The sequence below is a fragment of the Myotis nattereri genome, assembly GCF_964212035.1.
Source record: "Myotis nattereri genome assembly, chromosome: 7".
NCBI lineage: Eukaryota > Metazoa > Chordata > Mammalia > Chiroptera > Vespertilionidae > Myotis > Myotis nattereri.
Window position 1 is genome coordinate 53,210,940 of NC_138082.1, and position 27,816 is coordinate 53,238,755.

The 27,816-nt window shown below is 36.2% G+C and overlaps 1 protein-coding gene across 3 annotated transcripts in view; it reads left to right on the forward strand.

The window, feature by feature from the left end:
• The window catches only part of KCNH7 (potassium voltage-gated channel subfamily H member 7), a 405,370-nt gene that overhangs the window by 333,293 nt on the left and 44,261 nt on the right, over positions 1-27,816 (forward strand). For all 3 annotated transcript variants that reach the window (XM_081095167.1, XM_081095168.1, XM_081095169.1), the window contains 3 exons: positions 1,394-1,819; positions 16,018-16,417; positions 21,588-21,787. In XM_081095167.1, the coding sequence (XP_080951293.1) occupies positions 1,394-1,819; positions 16,018-16,417; positions 21,588-21,787 (1,026 nt within the window). The remainder of the gene's footprint in view (positions 1-1,393; positions 1,820-16,017; positions 16,418-21,587; positions 21,788-27,816) is intronic.

Here is a 27,816-nt window from a genome sequence, read left to right on the forward strand (position 1 = left end):
TCACTTTTCACAATAGCTTAAATTAAAGCCCTGTTTCCTCCATATACAACGTTATTCTGGACTGAGAAAAATGGTTAGGTTCTTTATTGTATTTTTCAAAGCTAGTTGAATCACTTTAGCTATTATCTAAAAAGAGCTTCGCTTATTTTAACTGAACTCTTTCTGTTATATTTAAAAGTCATGTTGTATCTCATGTGAGGTTGTTATTTAACTTCTCAACTTTTTTTTTTATTTAAATAGAACAGTAACTTATATGTGGGTGGGGATGTAAGAAGTATGACAATAAAAATAAAATTGCAAGTTGCAATTTGTCTGAGATAGTTTATTATTATAGTTAAGTTAAAACCTACATGGATAGAATTACTAAGAACACAGAAATAACACTCTTTGACTAATTAATGGGATTTACTGAGAGCCATGCTGAAAAGCTGATGATTTATTAGCTGCGTTTAGAAGAATCTAGTCTAAGAACATTTATTTAGTGAGATTCATTTTGAAATAAAGCCATTACATCTATGTGGGATATCCATAAGGTAAAATTATAATCCATCACTCCTTTAAAAAATGCTTCTATGTGCCATTTGTGGATCCATCAAAATGTAAAATTTTTGAAAACCCATGTATTTACATTTTCTGGGTAGCTAATATTTTATTTTACCTTTGTTCTTAAAATTTGGTTTAAAATCACAAACACATGAACTTTCCTACTGGGTAAAGTCACACTTCAAGTTTAACTCTTTTTTTTTTTTTTCAGATAACCTAAAACTCTAAAAAAATGAACTATTTTAGTCTACTCAGTGCCTTATTAAGTAGAATAAATCTTAGAGTCTGAGCACTCCTTGATATGTAAGAATTCTGCAACATTTCCAGGTTATTCTTCTAAACATCCCCTTGCACAATTCTCTCTTCACAATTCTCTAAATGTGATGGAGAAGTTCAGGTGAAAGTCTATTTGTCCCAGACTATGAACGTGATCCTGGAACCAAGTAGACTGCTTCTATTCATTACAGCCTATCCTTTCTTGGGTTTGAAAACTGAATTACTCGTGTATCAAACTGATTTCATGGTTTTCTTAAAAAATAAATAAAAAAACAAAAAAAACCCAACGACTATGTTTTATTTCTGACAAGTAGTATGTTCCAAAGGAACTGGTAACCATTACTTGTTGTCTCATGTTTTTCAGTGTAAATAATATTTATCAAAAACACCAGTGAGGTTTCTCAAGTTAGGGATTTATACGGGCTTCCTCAAATATCACTTTACAATGTATGAATTCCATTACGTGAATCCTTTCTAATAGGTTTTGCTATTTAATTACCTTAATATTTGTATAGGTGTGGGGATTAAATAATGGCATTTTTATATGGTATATGTTTTTCTTTTCTACATTCAGGTTCTCTCCTTAGGAGCAGACGTCCTGCCAGAATACAAACTGCAGACGCCGCGCATCAACAAGTTTACAATATTGCACTACAGTCCCTTCAAGGCCGTCTGGGACTGGCTTATCCTGCTGTTGGTCATATACACGGCTATATTCACCCCCTACTCGGCAGCCTTTCTCCTCAATGACAGAGAGGAGCAGAAGCGGCGAGAATGTGGCTACTCTTGCAGCCCTTTGAATGTGGTAGACTTGATTGTGGATATTATGTTCATCATAGATATTCTAATAAACTTCAGAACTACGTACGTAAATCAGAATGAGGAAGTGGTAAGTGACCCCGCCAAAATAGCGATCCACTACTTCAAAGGCTGGTTCCTGATTGACATGGTGGCAGCGATTCCTTTCGACTTGCTGATTTTTGGATCTGGTTCTGATGAGGTAAGAGCAGCATAAGCATCTTACTTTCTGAAAGATCGCAGGTATAAAAGTGAATCTATTTTTTAACTGCAAAAAAGTAAAGTACCTGGTTGCTTTACAAACTCCTCGTATCTCACTGGTAAAATTCATTTTCAATTGAAAATGCTATAACATGAAATGGAACCATTTTGCCATTGCAAGTAATTCACAATTCTTTCTATTTTTGCTAAGAGATACTAAATATTATTTACCTTTAACCAAACTTAAACAATAAAACAGTGTTTCATAGCACATAGCACATTCCCAGGGTATAAAATCACTACATGTTAATCCATAGGTATAAAACTGTCAAAGGCAAAGATGTTCTTTTCTTCACTTAAAATTGTGATTTGAGAGAGAAGAGGTTTACTTGTTTTGTGTTCAAATTATGTGGAAGAGGCATTTTCTGAAATGTCTTGTTCCAAAGCTTTCTCTTTAATAATATCTAGGTCGGAAAATACTTCTTGTGTTCCTAATACCTTAGAACGCTGGAAACTGGGTGGAAAGCTGGTAGGTGTATGTGTAGTACATTTTCTGAATACAGAGTTCGTAGCTTTAGTCAGATTTTCAAATAGGTTCATTCATTCTGTAAGCATCTATTGAGAACCTACTATGTGCCAAGTTTACAGGAAAGAGTGAGACAAGGACCACACTGTCTGGGAGGTTGCAGTCTGCAGTGGGAGAGCAGCAGATGAATAGAATAAGTACTGTCTGAGGCATGCTTTCATAGTGCTGTGGACAAGGGAACATGTGAGCATGGAAAGGGGAAATAAATGAAATGTTTCTAATAAAATACCTAATTAAATATATAAATGCTTCAAGCATATCTATATTAAATGATATAATGAAGTTACTAAATACTATACCTATTTATAATGAGGAAGTCCATATTTAAACAATAAATTAAATATTTAACTAAATATTTTCTTTATATTTGCATTTTAACATAAGGGTTGGATATATATACATGTGCTTATATATGTATATATGTGTATATATACAGGTAGTTATGCATATATAAGCATTTTAACATTTATACACACCTAGAAACACTGTGACTGTGATAACTACAGATGTATACATATATATAGTACACTTATACATATACTAGAGGCCTGCTGCATGAATTCATGCACAGGTGGGATCTGGCCAGCCAGCCCTGATTGGGGCCAATCGGGCCAGGTATGCTGGGGGAAGGAGTTGTGAGTGGTTGGTGTGCTGACCCTACCCCCGATTGGGGTGTCTGTGGCCTATCAGGGGCAGGGACGACCAGGGAAAGGGGCCCCAGGTGGTTGGCAGGCCAGCCCATTTCCCTGGTTGAACTCAGGTCAAACTCTCGGTCGAGGGGACAATTTGCATATTACCCTTTTATTATATAGGATACATACATAGGTTACTGATATAACCATGCTACATATCACATAGTACACAAATACCACACCACAAGACCTCTTGTCATTGAAGGTATAATGTTCTGAAACATTAAACAACTCTTAGTAAATGTCCAAACTAAACAAATTAATCATATCTCAATTTACATGGTGGCTAAATTCCTGGAAAATGTAATGAATATTAAAATGGGCAAAACTGAATTTATTTTTATATGTAAAACCTAGTTTCAAGGCTCAGTAGCTATAAATTTATTTTTAGCTTATACAAATGACTGTTTTGTAGAACACAACATTTTTGTTTTACTGGAAACTGCTTTCAGCATTATAGGACTTTTACCTACCTCACTCTACTGGAAGTAAAGGGCAATTCAAGGTGAGAGTGTCAAATGCTATAAATACATAAAGCATGATGAGGACTGAAAATAAGTCATTGAGCATATCAATTCCATGTTCATTAATATTAATTGGATATTAGCCATAAGCCAAACTAATGTGGCTTCTGAAATGAACAGGATGTGAGTAGGGCCTCCTCTTGCTAGAATCCTATACAATATAAGGCTAATATGTAAATTGAACAGGATGGCAGAAATGTCTGGTCGCTACAACGCATTTTAACCACCAGGAGGCAGATGCTCAATGCAGGAGCTGCCCCCTGGTGGTCAGTGTGCTCCCCCTGTGGGAGTGCCGCTCAGCCAGAAGCTGGGCTTGCTGCTTCTTAGCAATGCCTCAGAGGCAGGTGAGGCTTCCGCCACTGCCCCTATGCTCAGAAGCCAGGATCACAGCTGGTGAGTGCAGAGGCAGTTGGTAGGAGTCTCTCCCGCCTCTGCTGCAGGCAGGCAATAAGGAGCGAGGGGTCCCAGACTGCAAGAGCCCAGACTGCAAGAGGGATGTCTGACTGCCAGCTTAAAGGGATGTAAGCCAGCAGGAGGACATCCCCCTAGGGGTCCTGAACTGTGAGAGGATGTAGGCCAAGCTGAGGGACTCCCCCCCCCCATCCAGTGCATGAATTTTGTGCACTGGGCCTCTGGTCTTGGCAATAAAAGGAAAGAAAAAGGACAATATTAGAAGTCTTCACATGGTGAAGGAAAGGCTTATTGTTATTTTGTTGTGTTTGTTTTTTCTCCTAAGATGTTTGTGTGCTGACAAGAAAGAGTCATGTGGTACAGAATGACTTCGGTGGGGGGCTAATTTGGATGGGAAGATTAGGAAAGACCTCTGAGAGGAAGTGCCAATTGAGTTGAGGCTTAACCAGAAGCAACAAGCTTCATGAAACCACATGCAGAACATTTCAAGCAAAAGAAAACACTGGTGAAAATGGCCCCACTGGGGCACAGCCTTGGCGTGTGAGAAGACCAGAACGAAGGCAGTGGCAGCCAGGCTGACCATAGTGAGATGCGGCATGCTAAGATGTGAGGATACAGAGACAGGGGCCACATCACACGCAGCCTTGGAATCTGTGTTTCTTCTGGCTGCAATGAAACCTTTGGGGTGGGAATGACATGATCCACTGGATATTTTGAAACACCTCATGGCTGATGTCTGCAGACAATTTAGTCAGAGTAGAAATAGGGAAATCACTTGAGAAGTTTTGCTACTGGCATAATGTAAGATGGAAAAACAACAATGGCTTGGACTACGTGGTGGCAATACAGGTGAAGAGAAGTAGGTACATTTGGAATATATTAGAGGAGAGCTTGTTGATGGATTAAATATTGTTGGAGGATTAAGAGAAAAGCAAAATTGCCTGGCCAGTATGGCTCAGTGGTTAAGCATTAACCTATGAACCAGGAGGTCATGATTTGATTCTCAGTCAGGGCACATACCTGGGTTGTGAGCTCGATCCCCAGTGTGGGGCATGCAGGAGGGAGCCAATCAATGATTCTCTCTTATCATTGATGTTTTCATTTCTTCCTCCCTCTCCCTTCCTCTCTGAAGTCAATAATAAAAAAATATATATTTGTTTTAAAAAAAGAGAAAAGCAGAATTAATGATCACTCAAAGATTTTGTTGTTTCTTTCTTGTTTGAAATTTTTGGGGGGTTGGGGAGGGGACTTAAGCAACTTTTATAGATTGTCGCACATTTATCCAAATGGAAGAAATCTGGGGAGAAGAAGGTGCGTTATGGGGGTAGAAATTCCATTCAGGCCATGCTAAGTTTGTGATGCCTATTTGTTATCTCAGTAGGCAAGTTGAGCACCACATGGGCAGCTAGAAAGATGAGTGAGTATAAGAAAAGAAAATGAGATTCATTGGATTATAAATCAGATGCAATCATGACAAAGGTTTGTTTGGATCAGAGCTTCTACAGCAGGACCATGCACTAGTTTCTACATGGGTCTTAGAAAAGAATGGAGATTCATATCTGGCAGGTCTGAAGCAAAGCCTTGCAGCTGGCATTTTAAAAAGTTGTAGGAACAATTCTTCTGCCAGATGTATGAGATCCAGAGGCCTGGGACAAAGGGGAAGCCCACGAGAGAGCTTTTGTGTGTTCACAGAATAGTTCTACAAATAAATACATGAATAAACAAGTTAAAGTGATTTTAAACTAAATGTAAGAACAATCATGACTTATTTTTGTCCCTAATATTTTTATTGATTTTTAGAGAGAAAGGGAGGAGAGAGAAATATCTATGTGAAAGCAAAACTTCGATCGGCTGCCTCCTGCATGCCCCCACTGGGATTGAACCCACAACCTGGACATGTGGCCTGACTTGGAATTGAACCAGCAACTTTTCAATGCACAGGATTTTGCCCAACCATCTGAGCTATACTGGCCAGGCCCATTCATAATTTCTTAATTGCTTAATTTTAACTGAATTATTAAAATGTTTCCATGTATCACAGCATCATGAATGGCCTTAGAGAAAAGAATTTTGTTAATGTCAATTAAACATGAATATCTTCCTTCTAATTTCCCAGCCCAGCCAGTGCGCTCAGTGGTTGAGTGTCAACCCATGAACCAGGAGGTCTCAGTTCCATTCCAAGTCGGTTCACATGCCTGGTTTTGGACTCGATCCCCAGTAGGGGGCATGCAGGAGACAGCTGATAGATGATTCTCTTTCTTCATTGATGTTTCTCTCTCTCTCTCCCTCTCCCTTCCACTCTTTGAAATCAACAACAATAAATCCTATATAATAAAGGCCTAATATGCTAAGTATCCAGTCGGCCAGTTGGCTGTTCAGCCAATCAGAGCATAATATGCTAATGCTATGCTAAGGCTGCACACTCGCTATTATGTGCACTGACGACCAAGGGGCAGACACTCTAACTGGTAAGTTAGCTTGCTGCTGGGGTCTGGCCAATCGGGATTGAGCAAAATAGGCCAGACATGCCAAGGAGCCCTCCTGCAGTCCCTCCCCAGTTGGCCAACCTCCCACATCCCTTTCTGACCCCAGCCATGCACCAGTGGGTTCCCTTGGCCTGGCTGGCACCCTCTCGCAACCTGGGACCCCTCAGGGGATGTCAGAGAGCTGATTTCAGCCCAATCCCGCATGCCAGGCCGAGGAACCCCACTGGTACACGAATTCATGCACCAGGCCTGTAGTGTGTGAATTAATAATTTCCCTAAATTGTAAGCTACTGTTGCATTTTTGTTTTATTTACACTCAACTCAGGAGAAGAAAAATTATTTGAATTTTGGATTTATATTATTTTATCTATAGTACATGTTAGCAATGGTAACATGTTTTATAGGTAAGCTTGTCATATACATACAAAGGATAGCTTGGCATATACATTTTTACTAAAATAGATACATGAGCAGAATTGTTTATTTTCTTCAAAATATCATTAATTTCTTTTAGTTTGAGTAAATGCAAATTACCTGCAAATAATTGGTGGATCTTCTATAATGTTAAAAAAAATAGATTGTAGAAAATGAATACTAGCAATAAGTAGGCCTATGTCATTAATATTTCCTGGATGTTAGTGTCATCCAGACAGACCAAGGAAATGGTTCTTTATTTCTTAATATTCGCATCATCAAACATCATGCTATCCATAGCAAATTACTTTCATATTATTGATGCAAAGGAGCAATATTATTGGATCAGCCTCCAGAAAGCCAACTTTTCATTATCTGCCTCAAATTTTCCCATATTTTTCTTAGCTGTGGCAAGTCTTAGTTTCAGGAATATTAACAGTTAGAACCTAAAGCATTCTGTTTAGTTAAAAGCTTCATTAACTTCTTCCACCCCTGAAAATAGTATTCTTTTGATTAATTACTTGCTTTGTTGGCCTCTTTACTTTCACACTTAACAGTTATTCTTCATGATTCGTGAATGCAGGCAAGACCCTTGAAACCTAAGTAACTGAAGTGCTCTCTGAGGGAAAATTGTAAGCAGAAGGAGGAGTTCCTGCTCACATTGATGTTTGCTTCATTAATCTGATAGATGAATCATGGAATGGATACAAAGAAAAACTTAGCAGGCATCTGATTATCTTGTCAGCGTTCTTTCTGAAACTGACCTCCCCAATAGTCATCATTAGTTTGATGGAAGTGAATTTATAAAACACTAGAGGCCTGGTGCATGAAAATGCATGCACTGGAGAGGGGGGTCTTTCAGCCTGGCCTGCCATCTCTCACAGTCCAGGAGCCCTCAGGGGCATGAGGGGACCTGGCAATCAGGGGAAGGCGATGCCCCATCACACTTCTGCTGCTGCCACTGCCAGCAGTGCAAGCTTCGGCCGGCCCTGGATACCTGAGCGTCAGGTCTGCCCTGGGCGTCTGGGCATCCAACATCCAAGGCTTGCCTGTGCCTCGGGCCAGCCCTAGGCAGATGGGAGGCTAAGGGGACTGGGGGACTCCAGAGGCAGGCGTGCAGAAAGGCCGGGCCCGCCTACGGCTGGGCCTGGCCTTGCCATGTGTCTCCCACCCCAGCGGGGCTGAGGGGACTGGGCGCCATCATCTTGTGGCTGTGGGCGCCACCATCTTTGAGGGTGGGGCAGTCAATTAGCATATTCCCTCCCTATTGGCTGTGGGTGCTGCCATCTTTGCGACAGTGTAAGGGTCAATTAGCATATTCCCTCTATTAGATAGGATTAGACATATTCATGTTTAACTTTAAATAACAAAGCACATTTTAGTGACGCAATTTCAAGTATGGGCCTATACATAAAGTTACTGTGTCTCTATCTTTAGCTAGTTCTTGGGGTGGTCTGGCAGAAGTTTCCAATGGCTTGTATTTGAAGCTATTGGTCATGCCTGCAAAACTTGTGACATAAGTGAGAGACACAAAATTCCCAATGGAATAATTTTTGAACTAAGGAGATATAGGAACATTCCATAAAAAGTTTTGTTGTTTTTTTTATTTTGCATTAAGTTAATCATCTAGTCATTATTTATGTGTGATCTATTGTGATGTATTGACTACAATTTGCTAGAGATGGCACAAAGGTACAATTTTTGGTTACATATTTCTCAGACCAAATAAAATTCCCATTTTAAAAATGGAATATCCATGGTTGTTTATTTACTACACCATTTACATAGTATTTAGAATCATTTGATGCCCAGTTTTCTGTGTTACTATAACTAAGGAAAGAAAAAATGATTTTAAATTTCAGAAAAATAGAATATTAATTATAAAACAAAATAAAAATAAAAGGCTTAAACAGTAAAGGTTGTTCAATATTGGAGCGAGTTTCCCAGGAAGGTTTAAGTTCATCTTCTCTTTAAAAGCCACAGTTAGTGGAGAAATGTGTGAGGTTTGGTATGAATAAAGAAAGGATAAGTTAGGTTATTCCTTCAATGTTTGTAACACACTCAAAATGTAGCTCTTTGATTGTATTAGTGAGTGTGTTCTTAGAAATATTGAAATAATGTGACTCAAGATGAACAACAGACTAGAAACTAGTTTCAAAATTATTAAGTTATATTGCTAAGTAATTCATTAAATGCTGTTTACAAGTACCAGAGCTTAAAGGTAATTGAAATAAAATATAAAGCAAAGCATAAGTGTACAGTTATGAAATTTATTACTCACTCTTCCCATTTCCCCTCTAGTATCCAAATATTTCTTGACAAGCAAGACAAACTAATGGATTAAGTAGAAAGTTTCAGTGACAATTCAATTTATCAACCCTGTACATGAAACCAAAGATCACATACTTATATTTCCTCATTTATAAAAGAATATTTATTTCCACTTACCGTAAACACCGGTAAATAAAGTATTTTAAATGTAAGAGTCTTGAAAATGCTTACTAAAAAGACAGTAGAATTATTTTTCAAAATAATTTTGAAAACCATTTGAGCATAAGATTTTCTCTTACAGATTAGGTTTTCTCAGTTTAACTGTAGCCACATTTAATCTTGAGTTGAGAGTTGTTGAATACTGATCAGAAATATCCTATTCTATTTCAGGCCTTGAAAATGAATTCCACTACATTAAGAGAGAATATTGCCTGATATATTGTAAAATGTCTAGTAAAAAAATCACATAATCTTCTTGAATCTGGGTCTAGTACCTAACATAGTTGCAAGGACATAATTGTTCAGAGTATACATTATTAAAATAAAATTTAGTTGAGAAAGTCATACTTAATAAAGAAAACTAATTTCTAACTCAATATAATAAAGTATCTAGGACTTTAATAAGCTATGGATATAGATACATTTTTAAAAAATTGAAATTGGATTATATTCATCAGTGCCCCCCTCCCCTCCCCCTGAAATTTAAATAAGTGAATTTCCAGGGGAAAAGGCATTTTACATTTTTAAAAAATATTTTTAAAAATGCATTAAAAATAAAAGCCTTAAATAAATAGACTTTTTAAATTATGGCATTCAAAGCAAAAAGAATTTGAAATATCATTGAGTCAAGGTAAAGGAGTTGAGTTCTGAGATGGTGTGGATATTGATGAGGTGGAGACTTGACTTGCTGTAGTACATGGGCAGGTCAGAAAACAAAGTTCCTTGCTTCAATCCACTGCAAAATGGCTCAGCTCTTTCTATATCTTATTTATTATCATTATGTCTTTATATTTCATAATAATAATAATACTTACCTCTAATGAGCTTTAATGTTATTTAATCTCTACCAAAAGTAACAATAAATGCAATATTTTTCTAATATCCAATGAAAAGCTCAAGAACTATCATCTAAGAGAAAGTCCATTATCTCTATCATTTTTGAAATTATTATAATTGATTTAAGGATGGTTTCATGTCTATTTTTAAAAATTGAGAAAACCCACAAAGACAGTCTTCCATAATATGTCTGGATAGTACATAAAATTAGATATGCTGTGAGATACATTCTGAAAACACTCCACTCAGCCAAATTCTGATGTCAACACAATTATATTGTAAGGTAGTTGTTGGTCCCATTTTTCACTTGCAGGTAATACAAGATACTTCATTGTACTAAACAATGGAGACAAACGATCTCCAACAAATCAGCAAGAGGATATTGATCATTCCTTAGTCTATTCTCCCTGAGATTTGGGTGCAATCACTTCTTTCTGTTGTGCAACCTGGGACAAAACTTCCCTTAAATCTATAAAGAGATATTAAAGCAACAAGAAGAAAGTAGTTATTGCAATACTGTGTTACCTACAAGATGTGCTGTATACAATTGCAGTCAAGAAAGAATGCTCAGGTGTATGAGTGCATCTCGATAACAAGAAAAGAAGGTCAAGTCATTTGTCATATTGTCAAACTAACATATAGTTACGCTTGGGTACATGGTTTTGACTCTGAAGTCAATATTCACTTTTGAAATTGGGTTGAGACTTCAGTGTGTACCCTATTTCTTAGGCTTTCTTTGTTCATAACAGATGTCTCTTGGGTGTTATTATATAAGATATATTTATTTATCTGGTCAGAAAATGTACTGTCATTCAGGTTTTATCTCATTTTAATATAATTCGAGAGGAAACGTCAGAGGTTTCCTTGGGAAGAGAACAAAAATGAGGTGGGTATCCTACCAGCAGGTTTTACTCCCATTTTCCTCTCCTCAGAACATTTTTACTCTACCACTTCTGCAGCCGGAAGAGTCCGTTCTTATTATCACATTATGGTCTAAAAACAGCTCATTTCTTTTGAAGCATCTCACTTCATTAATCAAATAGGTAGAGAATTTTCATTATATTTCATTTACTTTAGAGTTCAAAGAGAAATTTCATTCCAAGGACAAGAAGTTTTGAATAATAATCCTCAGATATTACTTCTCCGTAGAAGGAAATAGATAACTGGGCGAGAATAAAAATAAACTTGTAAACTTAAGCTGTGAAGTATAGAAATGATGACACATTAAACCAGAGTGATTCGTATTATCAGAGTCTGAGCAGTCAGTGCAACTGGATGAAGTTCTTGTCTTTAAAAATCCCTGCCATGCCCTAGCTGGTTTGGCCTAGTGAATATAGCATTGGCCCATGGACGGAAGGTTCCTGGATTTGATTCCAGTCAAGGGCACGAACCTAGTACTTTGGTTGCAGGCTCGATCCCCAGCCCTGGTTGGGCACATGCCTGGAGTCAATAAATCAATGTGTTTCTCACACATTGATGTGTTTCTCTCTCTGTGTCTCTCCCTCTCCCTTCCACTCTCTCTAAAAATCAATGGAAAAGTATCCTCGGTCGAGGATTAACCAAAAATAAATAAAATAAAATAAAATTCCCGCCATTTCCTGTGGAACCTGCAAAGCCAATGTTAAAATACCTCCATTTGGGATTCCAGATATCTGGGTAATGCATTTTGAAAGTGTGTAAACTCTATCAACTCATTTTATAATAAAAGTTCCTGCTTACTAATGAAAATAAAATGCCTGGGGTGTTCAAATAAGAACATGAAGAGCTAACATTTATTGGGTATTTTCTACAGTCCGGTAAGGTAGTCATTATTATGCCCATAACATTGAAAACTGATGCTTACAGATTAAATAACTAACTTTTCCTAAAAGCAGAAATCAAACAGTCTTAGCACATAGGTGCTAAACTAAAATGCTGATAATACAAATAGTAGAAAGTTGACTTTTCTCCCAACGAACTACTTAATACTAACTTAAATTCTCCGTTTATTTACTGCGATGAGATATACTTTTAAATTTGTGAAGGACAAAAAAAACTATTTTCTGTATTGCACCTGAAAAAAAAGAACCCAGCATTGAAAACAGGGAAGACTCGCCTCTCCACACATTCCGAAATGAGCTAAGTCTGCTGTCCAATTGTGATCAGAATGTCTCAACTACACAAGCCCTTCTCACCTGTAGAGGGTGTCAGTACTCCCTTAATTAAAGAATTCAGTGAAACTGAGAAATCTCCCCTTCTCTTGTCACCATTTTGACCCAAGGGGGGTGGAGGGGTTGAAGGGGAAAATGCAACAATTACAGTATTTTAATGAAAATGTTTTTCTTGACACTTAGTGCCAGTTTTCCACCAAGTCAATGTGAATAGATATAGGGTGATACTTATGTCATGAACTATTTCTCTAATTAAAATATATGTTCTTAACTCAGTTGGATGCACTTTGTGAAATAAACACCAACAATGAACAGATAAAATGACTAAATAATTGATTGGTAAACACCATGTAGCTATGGAATAATTATATGCACTGTGATATATGTAGTACTTATAGTTGACATTATTTAGGAAACCCAAAAACTAAACTTGTAATTTGTACTTATTAGATTTAAATTCCAAACAACCAGTTAAGTATCATGTTATTATATGGAAGTGTCCTATCATTAGATACGTGATCAATAATAATCATGTAATTAGTTACATATATTACACCACAAAGCAAAATGCACAGTATGGTTGGGAGAGCAAGAAACAATTTATCAACTTAACACATTTAAGAAGAAAAAAAATGCATTTAAATATAGTTTCTACTGCATGTATGCAATCATCCAATAAGTTTCCCAGTTATCTGCTTGACTGGCTCCTTCTCCTTATGCAGATCTTTCTCAATTCTAGGACAGCTCCTCAGCAAGGCCCTCTTTTATAAACTGGGCCCCATTCCAACCCAGGCCCCCAAACATCTTCTATTATATCACTCTGTCTTATTTTCATATGGCACTTCTCATCTCTGAAATGACCTTATTGTTTATTTATCTTCCCAATAGAGAGTGAACTTGTTTCTCTTCATTAAAGAAGACTCTTTGTCTCTTGGCTTTCTGAATGTCCTCTTTTGAAAAGTGTCTATTTAGATCTTTTGCCCATTTTTTGATTGGATTGTTTATCTTCTTTTTGTTAAGTTGTATGAGTTCCCTATAAATTTTGTAGATTAGGCCCTTATCAGATATGACGTTGGCAAATATGTTTTCCCACGCAGTGGGCTTTCTTGTTGTTTTGTTGATGGTTTCTTTTGCTGTGCAGAAGCTTTTTATTTTGATGTAGTCCCATTTGTTCATTTTCTCTTTAGTTTCAATTACCCTAGGAGCTGTATCAGTGAAGAAATTGCTTCGGCATAGGTCTGAGATTTTGTTGCCTTTGGATTCTTCTAGACTTTTTATGGTTTTCCGTCGTACATTTAAGTCCTTTATCCATTTTGAGTTTATTCTTGTGTATGGTGTAAGTTGGTGGTCTAGTTTCATTTTCTTGCATATATCTGTCCAATTTTCCCAACACCATTTATTGAAGAGGCTATCTTGGCTCCATTGTATGTTCTTGCCTCCTTTGTCAAATATTAATTGAGCATATTGGTTCGGGCCGATTTCTGGGCTCTGTATTCTATTCCATTGATCTATATGTCTGTTCTTGTGCCAGTACCAGGCAGTTTTGAGAACAGTGGCTTTGTAATACATCTTGATATCTGGTATTGAGATCCCACCTACTTTGTTCTTTTCAGGATTGCTGCAGCTATTCGGGGTCTTTTTTTATTCCAGATGAATTTTTGGAGAGTTCATTCTAGATCTGTGAAGTATGCCGTTGGTATTTTAATGGGAAGTGCGTTGAATTTATAGATTGCTTATGGACATTTTAATGATGTTGATTCTACCAATCCATGAACACGGTATGTTCTTCCATCTGTTTATGTCTTCCTCTATCTTTTTTTTCAACGTCCTGTAGTTTTCTGAGTAGAGGTCTTTTACCTCTTTAGTTAAGTTTATTCCTAGGTAGCTTAATTTTTTTGGTGCGATGCTAAACGGGGTTGTTTTTATAATCTCTCTTTCTGAAAGTTCACTATTGGTGTATAGAAATGCCTCAGATTTCTTAGGGTTAATTTTGAATCCTGCTAAATTGCCAGATTCGTGTATAGAGTCTAGTAGTTTTTTGACGGAGTCTCTAGGGTTTTGTATGTATAATATCATGTCATCTGCAAATAAGGACAGTTTTCCAGTTTGGATACCTTTTATTTCTTCTTCTTGTCTAATTGCAATGGCTAATACTTCCAGGACTATGTTGAACAGGAGTGGTGAGAGTGGGCATCCCTGTCTTGTTCCTGTTCTTAGGGAAAATGGTGTTAGTTTTTGTCCATTGAGTAGGATGTTGGCTGTGGGCCTGTCATATATGACTTTTATTATGTTGAGGTATGATCCTTCTATTCCCACCTTGCTGAGAGTTTTTATCAAAAATGGGTGTTGGATTTTTTCAAATGCTTTTTCTGCATCAATTGACATGCTCAAAGTCACTAATCATCCGGGAGATGCAAATCAAAACAACAATGAGGTACCATCTCACACCTGTCAGACTGGCTATCATCAACAAATCAACAAACGACAAGTGCTGGAGAGGATGTAGAGAAAAAGGAACACTCGTGCACTGCTGGTGGGAATGCAGACTGGTGCAGCCACTATGAAAGACAGTATGGAATTTCCTCAAAAAACTAAAAATGGAACTCCCATTTGACCCTGTGATTCCACTTCTAGGAATATATCCCAAGAAACCAAAAACACCAATCAGAAAGGATATATACACCCATATGTTCATAGCAGCACAATTCACCATAGCTAAGATCTGGAAACAGCCTAAGTGCCCATCAGTAGATGAATGGATTAGAAAACTGTGGTACATCTACACGATGGAATACTATGCTGCTGTAAAGAAGAAGGAACTCTTACCGCCATTTGCAGTGGCATGGATGGAACTGGAGAGCATTATGCTAAGTGAAATAAGTCAGTCAATGAAGGAAAAATACCACATGATCTCACTCATTCATGGATAATAAAGACCATTATAAACTTATGAATAATAATAGACACAGAGGCAGAGCTGCCTCAAACTGATTGTCAAACTGCAGCAGGAAGGCCAGGGAGGGTTGGGGGGCAGGAGGGAGGGGGTAAGAGATCAACCAAAGGACTTGTATGCATGCATATAAGCATAACCAATGGACATAAGACACTGGGGGTAGGGGAGGTCAGGGGATTGTCAAGGGCGGGGGGAAAAAAGGACACATATGTAATACCCTTTGTAATACTTTAATCAATAAAACAATAAAAAATAAAAAAAGAAGACTCTTTGTCTGCCAGATAACTGTCTCTCATAGAAAAGTGACAATGTATGTTCTTTTCAATACTCTACTTCCAGTGTGTGGCACTTGCTAGGCACACTAATAACACCCCGGGAGGTTTGTTGGTGAATGAATGATTTACCATGGTGGTTAGAGCATAAAGCAAGATAGATAAATTCTTGGTCCCGGAGTTCTTGCATGCCAAGATACTGAATTAGTGTAATGCACATTTTCAGAATATTTTGCAAAGTGGGTAAGAAAATACTTAATTCAAATATACAGTTATCGTTGATGCCACCATATTGTTTTAACCTGTTCCTGCTACCTAGCTTCACAGGGACATACCTTTTTTTTTTAATCAACTGTTTCTGACCACGCATATTTATTTCCACAGACAACAACACTGATTGGCCTTCTGAAGACAGCTCGACTCCTCCGCCTGGTGCGAGTGGCTCGGAAGCTTGATCGGTATTCAGAATATGGCGCTGCTGTTCTAATGCTCTTAATGTGCATATTTGCCCTGATTGCTCACTGGCTGGCTTGCATTTGGTATGCAATTGGGAATGTAGAAAGGCCCTACCTGACTGACAAAATCGGATGGTTGGATTCCTTAGGACAACAGATTGGAAAACGCTACAATGACAGTGACTCAAGTTCTGGGCCATCCATTAAAGACAAATACGTCACAGCACTTTATTTTACCTTCAGCAGTTTAACCAGTGTAGGATTCGGGAATGTGTCACCTAACACCAATTCGGAAAAAATCTTTTCAATTTGTGTCATGTTGATTGGCTGTAAGTAGACTTCTCTTTTGTTATCTATTAGGACAAAATAATATCACAAAATTGATATCACCAGAACATTTAGAGTAAGGTTTATATATATATATATATATATATATATATATATATATATATATATATATATATATAATTTTAGAAGTAATGGGGTTACATATTTAGGCATCATAGTGTATTTGTCTTTGCAAGGAAGCAACCAAAGGTTTTCAGGACCTCAGGAAAGCATGAGCATAAAACTGGAGTCACATGGGTCTTGGGATTCAGCAATTAAGACCTGCAGTTCACCTTTACTGCTGTAAAAGAGTGTCCATAATTTATTACCAATGGTTATTTTCTATTTCCAGCTGAGGCAGGTTGGAATGAGAAAGATTAGCTTACATTATATTACTAGATGTCCTAATTCGATATAGAAATATATATCACAAATTTATATGTATATATGATCACTAATAATAATGCAAGTTAATCTCCTATATATACTTTATGTGTGTGTGTGTGTGTGTGTGTGTATATATATATCACCCTGTTATTGCCTATAAATCCCTTTCCCTGTGACACTATGTCAAGGCCTAACTGATTGACCTTTACCTTGTAATTGAGTAGTATCATGAGTATTACTTATAAGGAGCATTCTTTGAAATAAGAAAAAGAGTTTGTATTGAACTAAAGATGTTTTAATGTTAGTATATTTTTTTTTTCAAAATCACACCTTGGAACCACTAAAGATAACCTTGCTGATACCAGGAAGCAGTTGGCAAATTGATGAATGTATAAACTTAAAAATAGCATCATCCTTATACTGCATACAAATTTGAAAATAGACTCAAAGAGTTTATTTTTTACATTTTTTAGGGGCTTGTACATGGAATTATAAATCCCCTTTAACAAGTAATCTTGTAGCCATGACTGGTGTTGCTAAGTGGTTAGAGTGTTGGCCCATATATCTAATCTTTAATTCCTAAACCAGGGGATTTTTGGCAGTTTTCATTCTTCTTTGTTTCCTTTCTACTTTTCTTCTTTCTTTCTTTACTCTTTCTTCTTTTTAAATGTGACGTGAGGTTATTTTTATTGATTCTTTAGGATTGTGTCTCCTGCAAGTGAATTTCTTGTTTTTAAAAAAGAAAAAAACATTCTAGTTAATTGGGTAGAGTATGAGACATCCACTTCCTATATGACATCCTTTATTTGAATAGCAAATCAGTTTTGCAAACCTTAATCAAAGTGGGAATATGTAAAGCTTAATGTCACACAGGAAAAAATGTGTACATATTCCTGAAGGACTTTATCATGACCTGTTAAGCCATGAATAAAGAAAAAAGTAAAATTAAGACTTGAAACTTAACAATCGTAAAAATGTCACTGATATTTGCTAGCCATCAAATAAGTGTAAATGTAAGTTATTTTCACGTACTTACATCTATGTATTCTAATATGCAAATTTATTCTTTATTCAACTATCATAAATAGAATAAAAGACATTTAACTTTTAAAAACACATAAACCAGGAAACAAAGGCAAATGTATTTCATCTATGATCTACTTAACAAACATCTTGGAAGAAATCCTTGTGTTTATAGCATGGAAAACATGTTACTGGGTTTCTTCTTTTAACCATGGTGGAATAACTAGAATACCCCGATATATTTTTTTAAAGAGCATAAAACTAAACAAAATATACAGGTCAACTGTTTTTATACATTGGAGATAAAATAGTAGGGGATATGATCCCTCAAAGAAGGAAAACAAACAAGATGGGCCTCCTGTTAGCCGCGCTTTCAATCTGGAGGCACTTTCTGCAGTGAAAGGTGTCTCACTGAGCTAAAAACACAGGATCAGAAGTTGTGGAGGCAGGTGCTAGTATTGGCAAGACAGAGAACCAGAAAAGAGGCAGCCATGGCATAGAAAATCTCAAGAAACCTGTATAGGTATCCCCTTGTGTCTACTGATGAATACCAAGTCACAAATGCATGAGGTAAAATTCCTCCAATACTGACAAATAAATTCCAGAAGTACTGTAAGCTGAACAATTCCCACCAGCAGAGTGGAAAACCCTAAATCTCACAAAAATATTGCCATAGTACTAGAGTTGTCTAGCTTAGCAAAGCCTAAAATACTAGCCTCAAAAGGAGCAAACTGATCTATGAGTCATTTAACTGCCTGCAAGAACAAAATCCACCATTTCTAAAGGATGACAAAGAATATCAAGCAATGAACAATGCTCATCATCCATTAAAAGATTAATATGCTAAGAAATGAGAAATGTAACCCATAAGCAGGAGAAAAAACATGTTTTTAACCTACAGCTGGAGTTAACAGAGATGATGGGAGTAGCAGACAATACCAAACCTTGAACAAATGTGTACGTGGACTTCCAGAAAATGGACAGGAAGCAAAAAAAAAAAAATTTTTAGAAATGGCTGAGGTTTTTCCAAAACTGATAAAAACTATAACTCATAGATCCTAGAAGTTCAGTAAATCCCAAACAGACACACACACACACACACACACACACACGATGCATTACAATAAAAATACTGAAAACTAATGATAAAAAGGTAAAAAATCTTTAAAACAGAGGTGAAATTCTCATGCATTGCTGGTAGGAGTGTGACATAATGATTTTAGGAAACAGTTTGGCCATTTCTTATAAAGTCAAACATGCCATACAACTCAGCTATTTTATTTTTAGGTTTTAAAAGGGGAATGAAAATGTTTGCCCAAAGATTTGTATACAAATGTTCATGGCACTTTTATTCATTATAGTCAAAAACTAGAAACAGTGAGCTTTCTAGCTACAGAGGAGAGAAACTGTAGTATGGCCATACAATACAAATCTGCTCAGTGATAAAAATAAAAATAATTTAATGATACACTAAACACAAAATGAAACTCAAAATCATAATGTTGAGCAAAAGAAGTCAGGCACAAATGAACATGTACATTTTGAGTTTATTTATATGAAATTCCAGGAAATGAAAAGTAAACTTTAATGAGATAAAGGACCTCGGTGGTTTTCTAGGGTCTGAAATGAGTAAGCAGACAGCCAAGGGACACAATAAATATTTCGGGGTAATGAAAATGTTTTATATATTGAATGTGTTTACAGGAGTGTATACATTTGTCAAAACTAACTGGACGTTACATTTAAAACAGATTCATTTTATTATATGTAAATTACACATCAATAAAATGTTTAAGTTACAATTTTTTTTAAGTTTGTGTAATTTGTAGAAAAATCAAGTGTATTTGTTCTATCAACATGTTTCAGCTAATACCTAAATAGCCAACTAAATTCATTAGTTTGGTTAGCATATCAGATTTGGGGTATATTATGCTGAAGAAATGTTTAAGATAAATGTATTTTTCTATAATATCTAAAACTAAAGCAAATAATTTTAATGAAATAACAACTCCCTACTGTGAAAAGCTAAATAAAATAGTGAGTTAGGAAAGAAATGCCTGAAAATATTACTCCAAGATGCTTTTGACTCACAGTTTATGCCAGTTGATGGGCATTGCCTTAATAATGTATACGTAAGATCGTCATTATGTGCTTCTCTCTTGCTGACAGTCTTTAGACTTATTTGCTTCCTTAAACAATAGAAAAAATATTATGTCTCTATTATAATCTAAGAAGCCATCAGCATATAATTTCTTAGGAGAAATACAGGTCATTCATGTATTCAATGTACTTATAATCTAGATTTTACCATCTTGTCAAGGAGTGGAAATACCTGTTTATGACCCAAACTAATGTTTTGGTTCATTCTTATGGCAATATGGATTTAAAACCACAGTATTTATTAAATATGAAATAAGCATGTTTTCCCTGTCTCTTAAGTAATTATGTGGTTTAGGTAAAATAACTAGCATTGATTATGTGCCCTCTGATTAAATCAAGTGAATTTAATTTGTACTGTTTCCTGAGCATATGATAGGTGCTATGGAGACATAACAGCATGCATAAATATTTCCAACACTACAATTAGGAAGAGTAAAATATATTTTTCACATGAATCTCCTTGGATCACAGGAATCAGTTTCAGGCAAGTATTGCTAACTCCCTTCTTAATCAACTATTCATGTATTAAAGTTAGCCTCGTGTATTTTTTTCCTGTGGCAGATACAGCCTAAACAGTTTGTCTGCCTTACTGAGACATATTGTCTTTCACACTTCCCAATTCAGCCTCACTGCAGATGGCCCCAACTTTCATCCTTTTAATTAGATAAAAACAAAGGGCCGCTGCTTTCTTTGGAACCTTCTCTTAGTAGGAACACCTGTGGTAAGCAAGGACCATGTTAACCAAGAGACAAAGAAAGCCAATTACCAAGAAAAGTCACTTTAAAACACCTTGAACTTGGCCAAAATCAACTTTTAAAATGGCTTACATGGTTTATAGAGATAGTGTTTTATAAAAAGTGTTGGGGGGAAAAATGTGTTGATAGAATATAGTTGAATCAAACACTTCAACATGTTTGTTTATTTTTCCCACCTGCTTGATATATTGTAGTTCCAGTGCCTTAAACATATATAACCTTCTCTCTAATGTTCTGACGACACATCCAAAGATCAAGGTAGAGACCATTTGTCATGATTTGATTTTCTGTGCAGTATAGCACTTTTTAGGATTATTAGAAACAGAATGACAATATAATGATAAAGAGAAGAAGACTTAAAAGCTTCACGTTAACTTATGAAGATTTAGCCCAGGAAGCACTGAAAAGGTTATTCCACCTAAGCATGAATACATAGAAAGAGTGTCATAGCAGTTTACTTCTTCCCATAGACAAAAAAAACAAAAACAAAAAAAAAACAGGCAAAAAACAAAGATGTAGTCTAACTTTCTCTACAAACAAAATATTTATTCTAAATGCATTTTATCTCTAATCAGCACTCCAGCTTACAGGTTGATATTGTAAACAACCTGAGTTTTAACTTTAAGAATCCATCAGGAATTTAGAGACTTTTCCTCTCCAGATTTGCCATCAAAATGATAAAATTTAAAGCTGCATTGGCCTGACCATGTTTTTCCTCCAAGGGCCAATGGTAGATCCTCATAACTGGATTGAGATAAATAAAAATTAACATACTTGAGATTCTGACAAGATGTAATATGCCAAAAATTCAGTCTTCCCCCATAACTTTGTTTTTTATTCAATCCAGCACTAATGTATGCAAGCATTTTTGGGAATGTATCTGCAATTATTCAAAGATTATACTCGGGAACTGCCAGGTACCACATGCAGATGCTGCGAGTAAAAGAGTTCATTCGCTTTCACCAAATTCCTAATCCTCTGAGACAACGGCTTGAAGAATATTTCCAACATGCATGGACTTACACCAACGGCATTGACATGAATATGGTATGTATTTCTGTTTCCAAAACAAAAGAACCATAAGCATTTTAGCTACAGCCAAAATGGAAAAGCTAGTCTCACCAGCTTTGAACCCCTTGCTTTTGTTTTTCTCTCTCAGATGTTTATTTTCTCCCCTGGAGATAATCTCTCATTCTCAATTCATGGCATTGCATGGTGCTATATTCTAGTTATACTGTGTGGCAAAGGCATTATAACATGATGCAAACTGATATAACTATGTGCAGTAGAGTGTCCACTTCTGTTTAGAGAGAATGTTGCTAAGCTGGGACTTGGTCTTTCACCACATGGCCTACCTACCAGTACCCCCAAAAATAGTTGGACCCATTTGCATTAAGATTTTATACAAGTCCTAGTAAACAGTAATAATAAGTATGATGGCCCCAAACAGAAATCCAAGATTAACGCTCTTCAAAAAAATAGGTCATTTTGAGAATTTGTGGAAGAAGTTAGGAAGCTTAAGTATGTCATAAACACTTTATGATAGGAAGTTTCATGTTTATGGTATGGAAAATTTTTTCTATATTAAAAAAATTAATTATGTGCCCTTTTACTATATCTGGTTTAATGTATATTTCCTTTTAAAAAGGGAAGTGCAGATTTCTTCATTATTTTTAAGCTAATTCAACATTAGCAATCACTTTTCATAACCATTTATTCCTCTGACAATGCCCCCAAATCAACATAACTGTGGTCTATCAAGCTCTTTTTAATATTAGGAAAATTGGGTACATTTCTTTGACCTAGCTGTTTGGCTTATAGAAACTGATTGCTCAAGATTAACTATATAACAGGTCCAAATTCTATAACATACCATAGACCTATTTTTTAAAAGATTAAAAATATGGTGCATTTCATATAGCTACTCCTCCACTGGACAAGGACCTGTTTCTAAAAATATTCAGAAAATAAAACCCCTTGCATATAATGACATCAACAGTATAATACAATTTTTGCATAAGTGAACCTATACAATTTAGATTGACATCTTTTAATTGACTAGTAAATATTCTAACCAAAAAGAGCAAAGATTCAAAATTAGCAGTCCAGATATAGAAATTATAACAAATATTGCCCAATTTGAAAGACATATTTACATACAGATGAACTTACCATAGTATGTGAGATTGACTTGACTGAGAAGTGAGGACATGCCATAATAAAAAACTTTAATTTGAAGAGCCAATCAATTAGCACATTTTACACAAAATCATAACCGAACTTCATGAGTCATTTCCAAGTATCCCAGTGTTCTTTGTGAAAATTTATTTGATACATTGATCTTACTAGGTTAACACTTTAGTCTCACAAGAAAACACCTACAAATTCATCACTTTTATATATTATTATTTAACAAAGATATCATCATTCAGAAACTATCGGGGTTTCTCTAATGCTGGGTTGGCTGAAGCAGTGCCAAGAATTTTTTATCAACACATGTGCCACTCAATTTTGTTGTTTTATACGCCAGATTATTTCAATAACAGTAATAAAACACCTATTTATTGTACCTCCCCTCTCCATATAACTCTAGTTTTGTGGCCATATTTTGTGATAAAGTCTATTTTGTGACATCTATTTACCTTTCATTGTTTGACTCTATTACCTATAAATATGGTTTATATACCACTTGCTTCTTTACAATGTACTTATGAAAGATTTATCTCTTTCCTGTCTGCTTCACACCTTAATACATGGAATCACAACACCCACCGGTAAGAACAGGAGGTATTTATATCCAATTTAATTCTCGTGTAAACTGTGGAGAACACCCTTGCTATCTGTCAGGTTTAGAGCTTCTTAATTGGTTTCCAGTGTTAGTTCTGATCTTTTTTTGCATGATGTAGCAGAGGCTATACAAAGCAAGCAATCGGGAAAGACAACCTAGAAGAGGCCAAGTGCAGGATAGAAATCCTTAATTTTTAACGATGACTTGACCTCCAGTGATATTTATATACACTTTCCCCTCCCCCACAAAAAGTCACTTACCTGCCCCTTCCTCCACTCCGGTAAAGATTATGGGTATACGGTTTGCATTAGATAACTGTCATAAAGAAAATGTCATTCTTTTTCACCATCCTCTATTTTCATAATGTAGGTATTTCCCTCCCTCTCATCTGCATGCCTGTGTTACGTGGTCCTGAAGTGTGTGAGCTCCAAACCATGTGAGCTTGCATGTGGTTTTGAGAGCTTGACTTTGCATGAACTTCTTGTGTGTATACAGTGTCTGCATTTCTCACCTTGTGACCGAAAAGTGAGTAAAAAAATCAAAGTGCGAGATAACTGAAAACTCAGCAAATGGAAGATACTTGCTAATTGAGCAGGCTGTGCAAAACCAAGTTGATTAGAGAAAAAACAATTGTACTCTTAGACTATTGAGAGGTAGAAAAAAAATCTAAGTAGATTTTTTTTACTTCCAAAAACACTGTTAAAATCTCTGTGTCTTGTCAGTTAATTGTTTACTAAGTGTAATATAATAATTTAAAGTTATATACATGTATGTATCGTGATACATAAAAGTACATCAAACTGTTGTATCTTTCACCAGCATTCCATCTTATTTCATTTAAGTATAACCTTAAATATAATTTCTCATGAAACATTTCAGGTCATTTTTGCTCTTCAGCCAAATGCGGTTCAAGATGTCTGGTCATACTGTATAAATTGACCTAGAGTTATTCTTCATAACCCAAAATATTTGATTCCTTAATAGATCACAAAACATAGGAACGAATTAACCTAAAATGTGCAGCCACATTCCTTAATTCCTGCATCTTTTGTTTATTTTGTGCAACAGCAATTGCCAGAATGTTCCAGGACCAAAAGCATTCCAGTTGAACCAAATGGTTCAGAGTGCAAAAGGAAGAGGGTCAGGATAGTGAAGCTGGTGAAAGGAAGGTGTTCTTTTGCATCTGATGTCAGGCTTAGGAATAGTATAAATTATCTTCAAAATGTCTTTAGATCAATTCTGAAAAACTCTTTCCCTTTTACTCCCAGAAATTTGACTCATTAAGAAGGAGAAACTTTCTCAGCATAGGATGAAAGGCATCTCAAGGAATTTCCCCAGATCAATGCTGTCTTCTAACTCAATATGAAACTTTCTGACATTATCCAACATAGATTTTAGTTACAAAACATTACCAAGAGCTGAAAATCACTTTCCATGTCAGAGTAGAATCAAGTTTCCTCGTATCACACACAAGAACTGGAATGCCTAAAGAAAGGACCCAAAAACCATGGTCTATACCTCATTCGGATGGAGACAAATAATCAATTGTGGCAGAAATTACTCCATAACTTAAAATTACATTGTCATGAAAGAAAATCTTTGTGAACACTTAATGACAAATTCTATTTTACCTAAAAATGCCCCATCAATATGCCACTAATCTTGGACAAGTCACTTAATCTCTCTGCAATTTCATTAAACTTGTCATTTTCAAATATTTTTAAAGCACCAGAACTCAAATATGCTAAATATGCAAAAACAGTTATTATGGGATATTTTTCAGCTTGAGGATGGAGATTCTAACCTATCTGCTGCCCCCCCTCACTCCCTGAGGGGGACCTTATTCTCCCTTATGAAACATCTGCTTCGTATTATTAAACACCACTGGACTAAATTGACTAAACGAGTGGTAGAATAGTTGATGGCAGAGAACCAAAGGGGATCATTTCAGGTAAAGACAAGGACAGGAATAAAAGCACATATGTGGGAGAGTACAAGGTAGAATTAGGGGAGGTACTCCAGAAACAACTTTATTTTATGAAAAATAACAATATAGTTGGGTTTTGCTCTTTGTTTTTGTTAGGCCTTGATATTAATGGAGACAATTTTGAGCAACAGATGTACAAGGAGTTGGAATAAGAATCGAGGAAGAGGGATAAATTCTTCAGCAAGGCAGATAGGCAAGGCTTCTGAAAGGCAGGCAGGAGGAAAAGAGAAAAGGTGATGGCCTTGGCTTTGAGAAGTAAAGGAGAAAACTCCGTGTCCCTTACACTACATGGTCCAGTCTTCTTGGTCTGGCAAAGATTAAACTAATTCCTCAGAAAGGAGGTGGTATAAGATAGGGGCAGAGTTGTAAAAGGAAGGATAGTTAGGGATTTTAGTCAACCTAGTACACTAAAAAAATGGGTAGAACCACAGTGAGAATCTAAGTGAGAAAGGATATACTTATCATGGGCCCAACAAAGCCAATCAAAATGGAAAAGAATATATTGAAGAATTACAGATTGTTTCACATAAATTCTTATTTCTTGAGACTGATGTAATTTCTTAGGATTGTGTTAATGAAATTTGATTTCCTTTCCTCCTATTTCTCTTTCCAGCTCCCTGTTTTCTGTCAGATTAGCCTCTGCTAGCTACTAACTTTAACTAATTACTGCTTACTACCACTACTTACTACCTACTATTATCTACTAGCTATAACACCTTATATTTGCATCCACATTCTAACCCTACTATTTCAAAAACTTCTCAATGTATATTTAAATGACTTCATCTGTGCCAGACTTTCCCATTCACTCATGGACTGTTTCAATAGACCACAGTGAAATGTAATGACAAGTTTTTTCAGTTATGTTCAATTCAGCAACTCAAGTAAAAACAATCCTTGTCACATTAAACCCCATCAAAAATATAAATCAAGATTTATAAAATAACATGGCTTATTTCCATCACATTGCTTTTAATTCCATGTTACCTTTTTCTAATGATTCTTTATATATTTAAGTTGATAAATATAGTCAATGAGAAAGCTTTGACTGACTAGTCATAGAGCTATAAATAAAATGACAAAAAATATGGTGCCCTCATATTTGACTACTCCACCACTGACTGGGCAAGGAGCCCTTTTGTAAGAATTCTTCAGAAAAGAAAAATCACTCACTTCTAAAGACATCAATAGCATAATACAAATTTGCCATAGGTAAGCCTGTACAATTTAATTGATATTTTTTGTTTAACCAGTAATATTCTAACAAAAAAGCATAGGTTCAAAATTAGCAGTCAAGTTGAACAAAGCATTGAAAATATTGCCCAAGTTGAAAGACACATGCTTATTCCCTGCACTGAGGCCCAAATGGACCAACAAGTAAATCCACACATTTAGAAAGGGGGCATGGAGACTGGCAAAAACCTGCATTTAAGTGATAAAGACCCTCAGGACTGGTGACATGTTTTAGTTTTTTGAAAAAAAAAAAATACACATCTAGTTATCATTTAGGAGTTGAATTAAAATAATAGTTGTCTACATGCCTTTAAAAGATGTTTTCATCTTCATGTTGATGAGTCTATAGGAATTGTCTAGCTCTGCAGAAATTGGATAAGTAGTAAAATTTTGCACCAGCAGGCTATCTGCTATGAACATACACACTTGCCTACTGTAGCCAGCCCCTGAACAGCAGGTGCTTAAAAAGGTCAAGGCTCATGCACTTTCTATTTTTCACAGAGGCTGTTTGCCCTAAAGTCTCAAAAATACCACAGAGAACAACACTTGCCATCTGGAGCCTCCTGACATGAACAATATCAAGCGTAAGACAGGCATCTGGTATTTTCCGCTCCCATATGATATGTGCTCAGCCAAATGATGATGGTCACTTCATCCTGATCTCTAACCATTATCAAGAAGGACTTAATTACAGCTGCCACCATGCTGCTTCTTTAGAGGTTCCTGAGCTAAAAGACATAATGACAGCATGGCTGGGGCTTTAAACAGGGAAAACAGTCGGTGCAGGAACACCAAGCTGAGGCAATGAACACACTTCTGTGCTTCAGTTTCTCCCTCTTACAGTAGCAGGAAGGTGAAAATGATGTCTCAAATTGTTTTATAACTCTAAAATAATGGTACTCTCTGATCAGGACTCTAGAGTGCAATTCCTTTTGCTGAAGAGTGTGACATGTTTCCAAACACTATCTTTGTTGTGATAGGAACACAGGATGAAATCACACTCAATTCAGCTTAAAAACACTTAATATTCAACACCAGTTTAGCCGATAATAAAAATGTAGAGAGAGA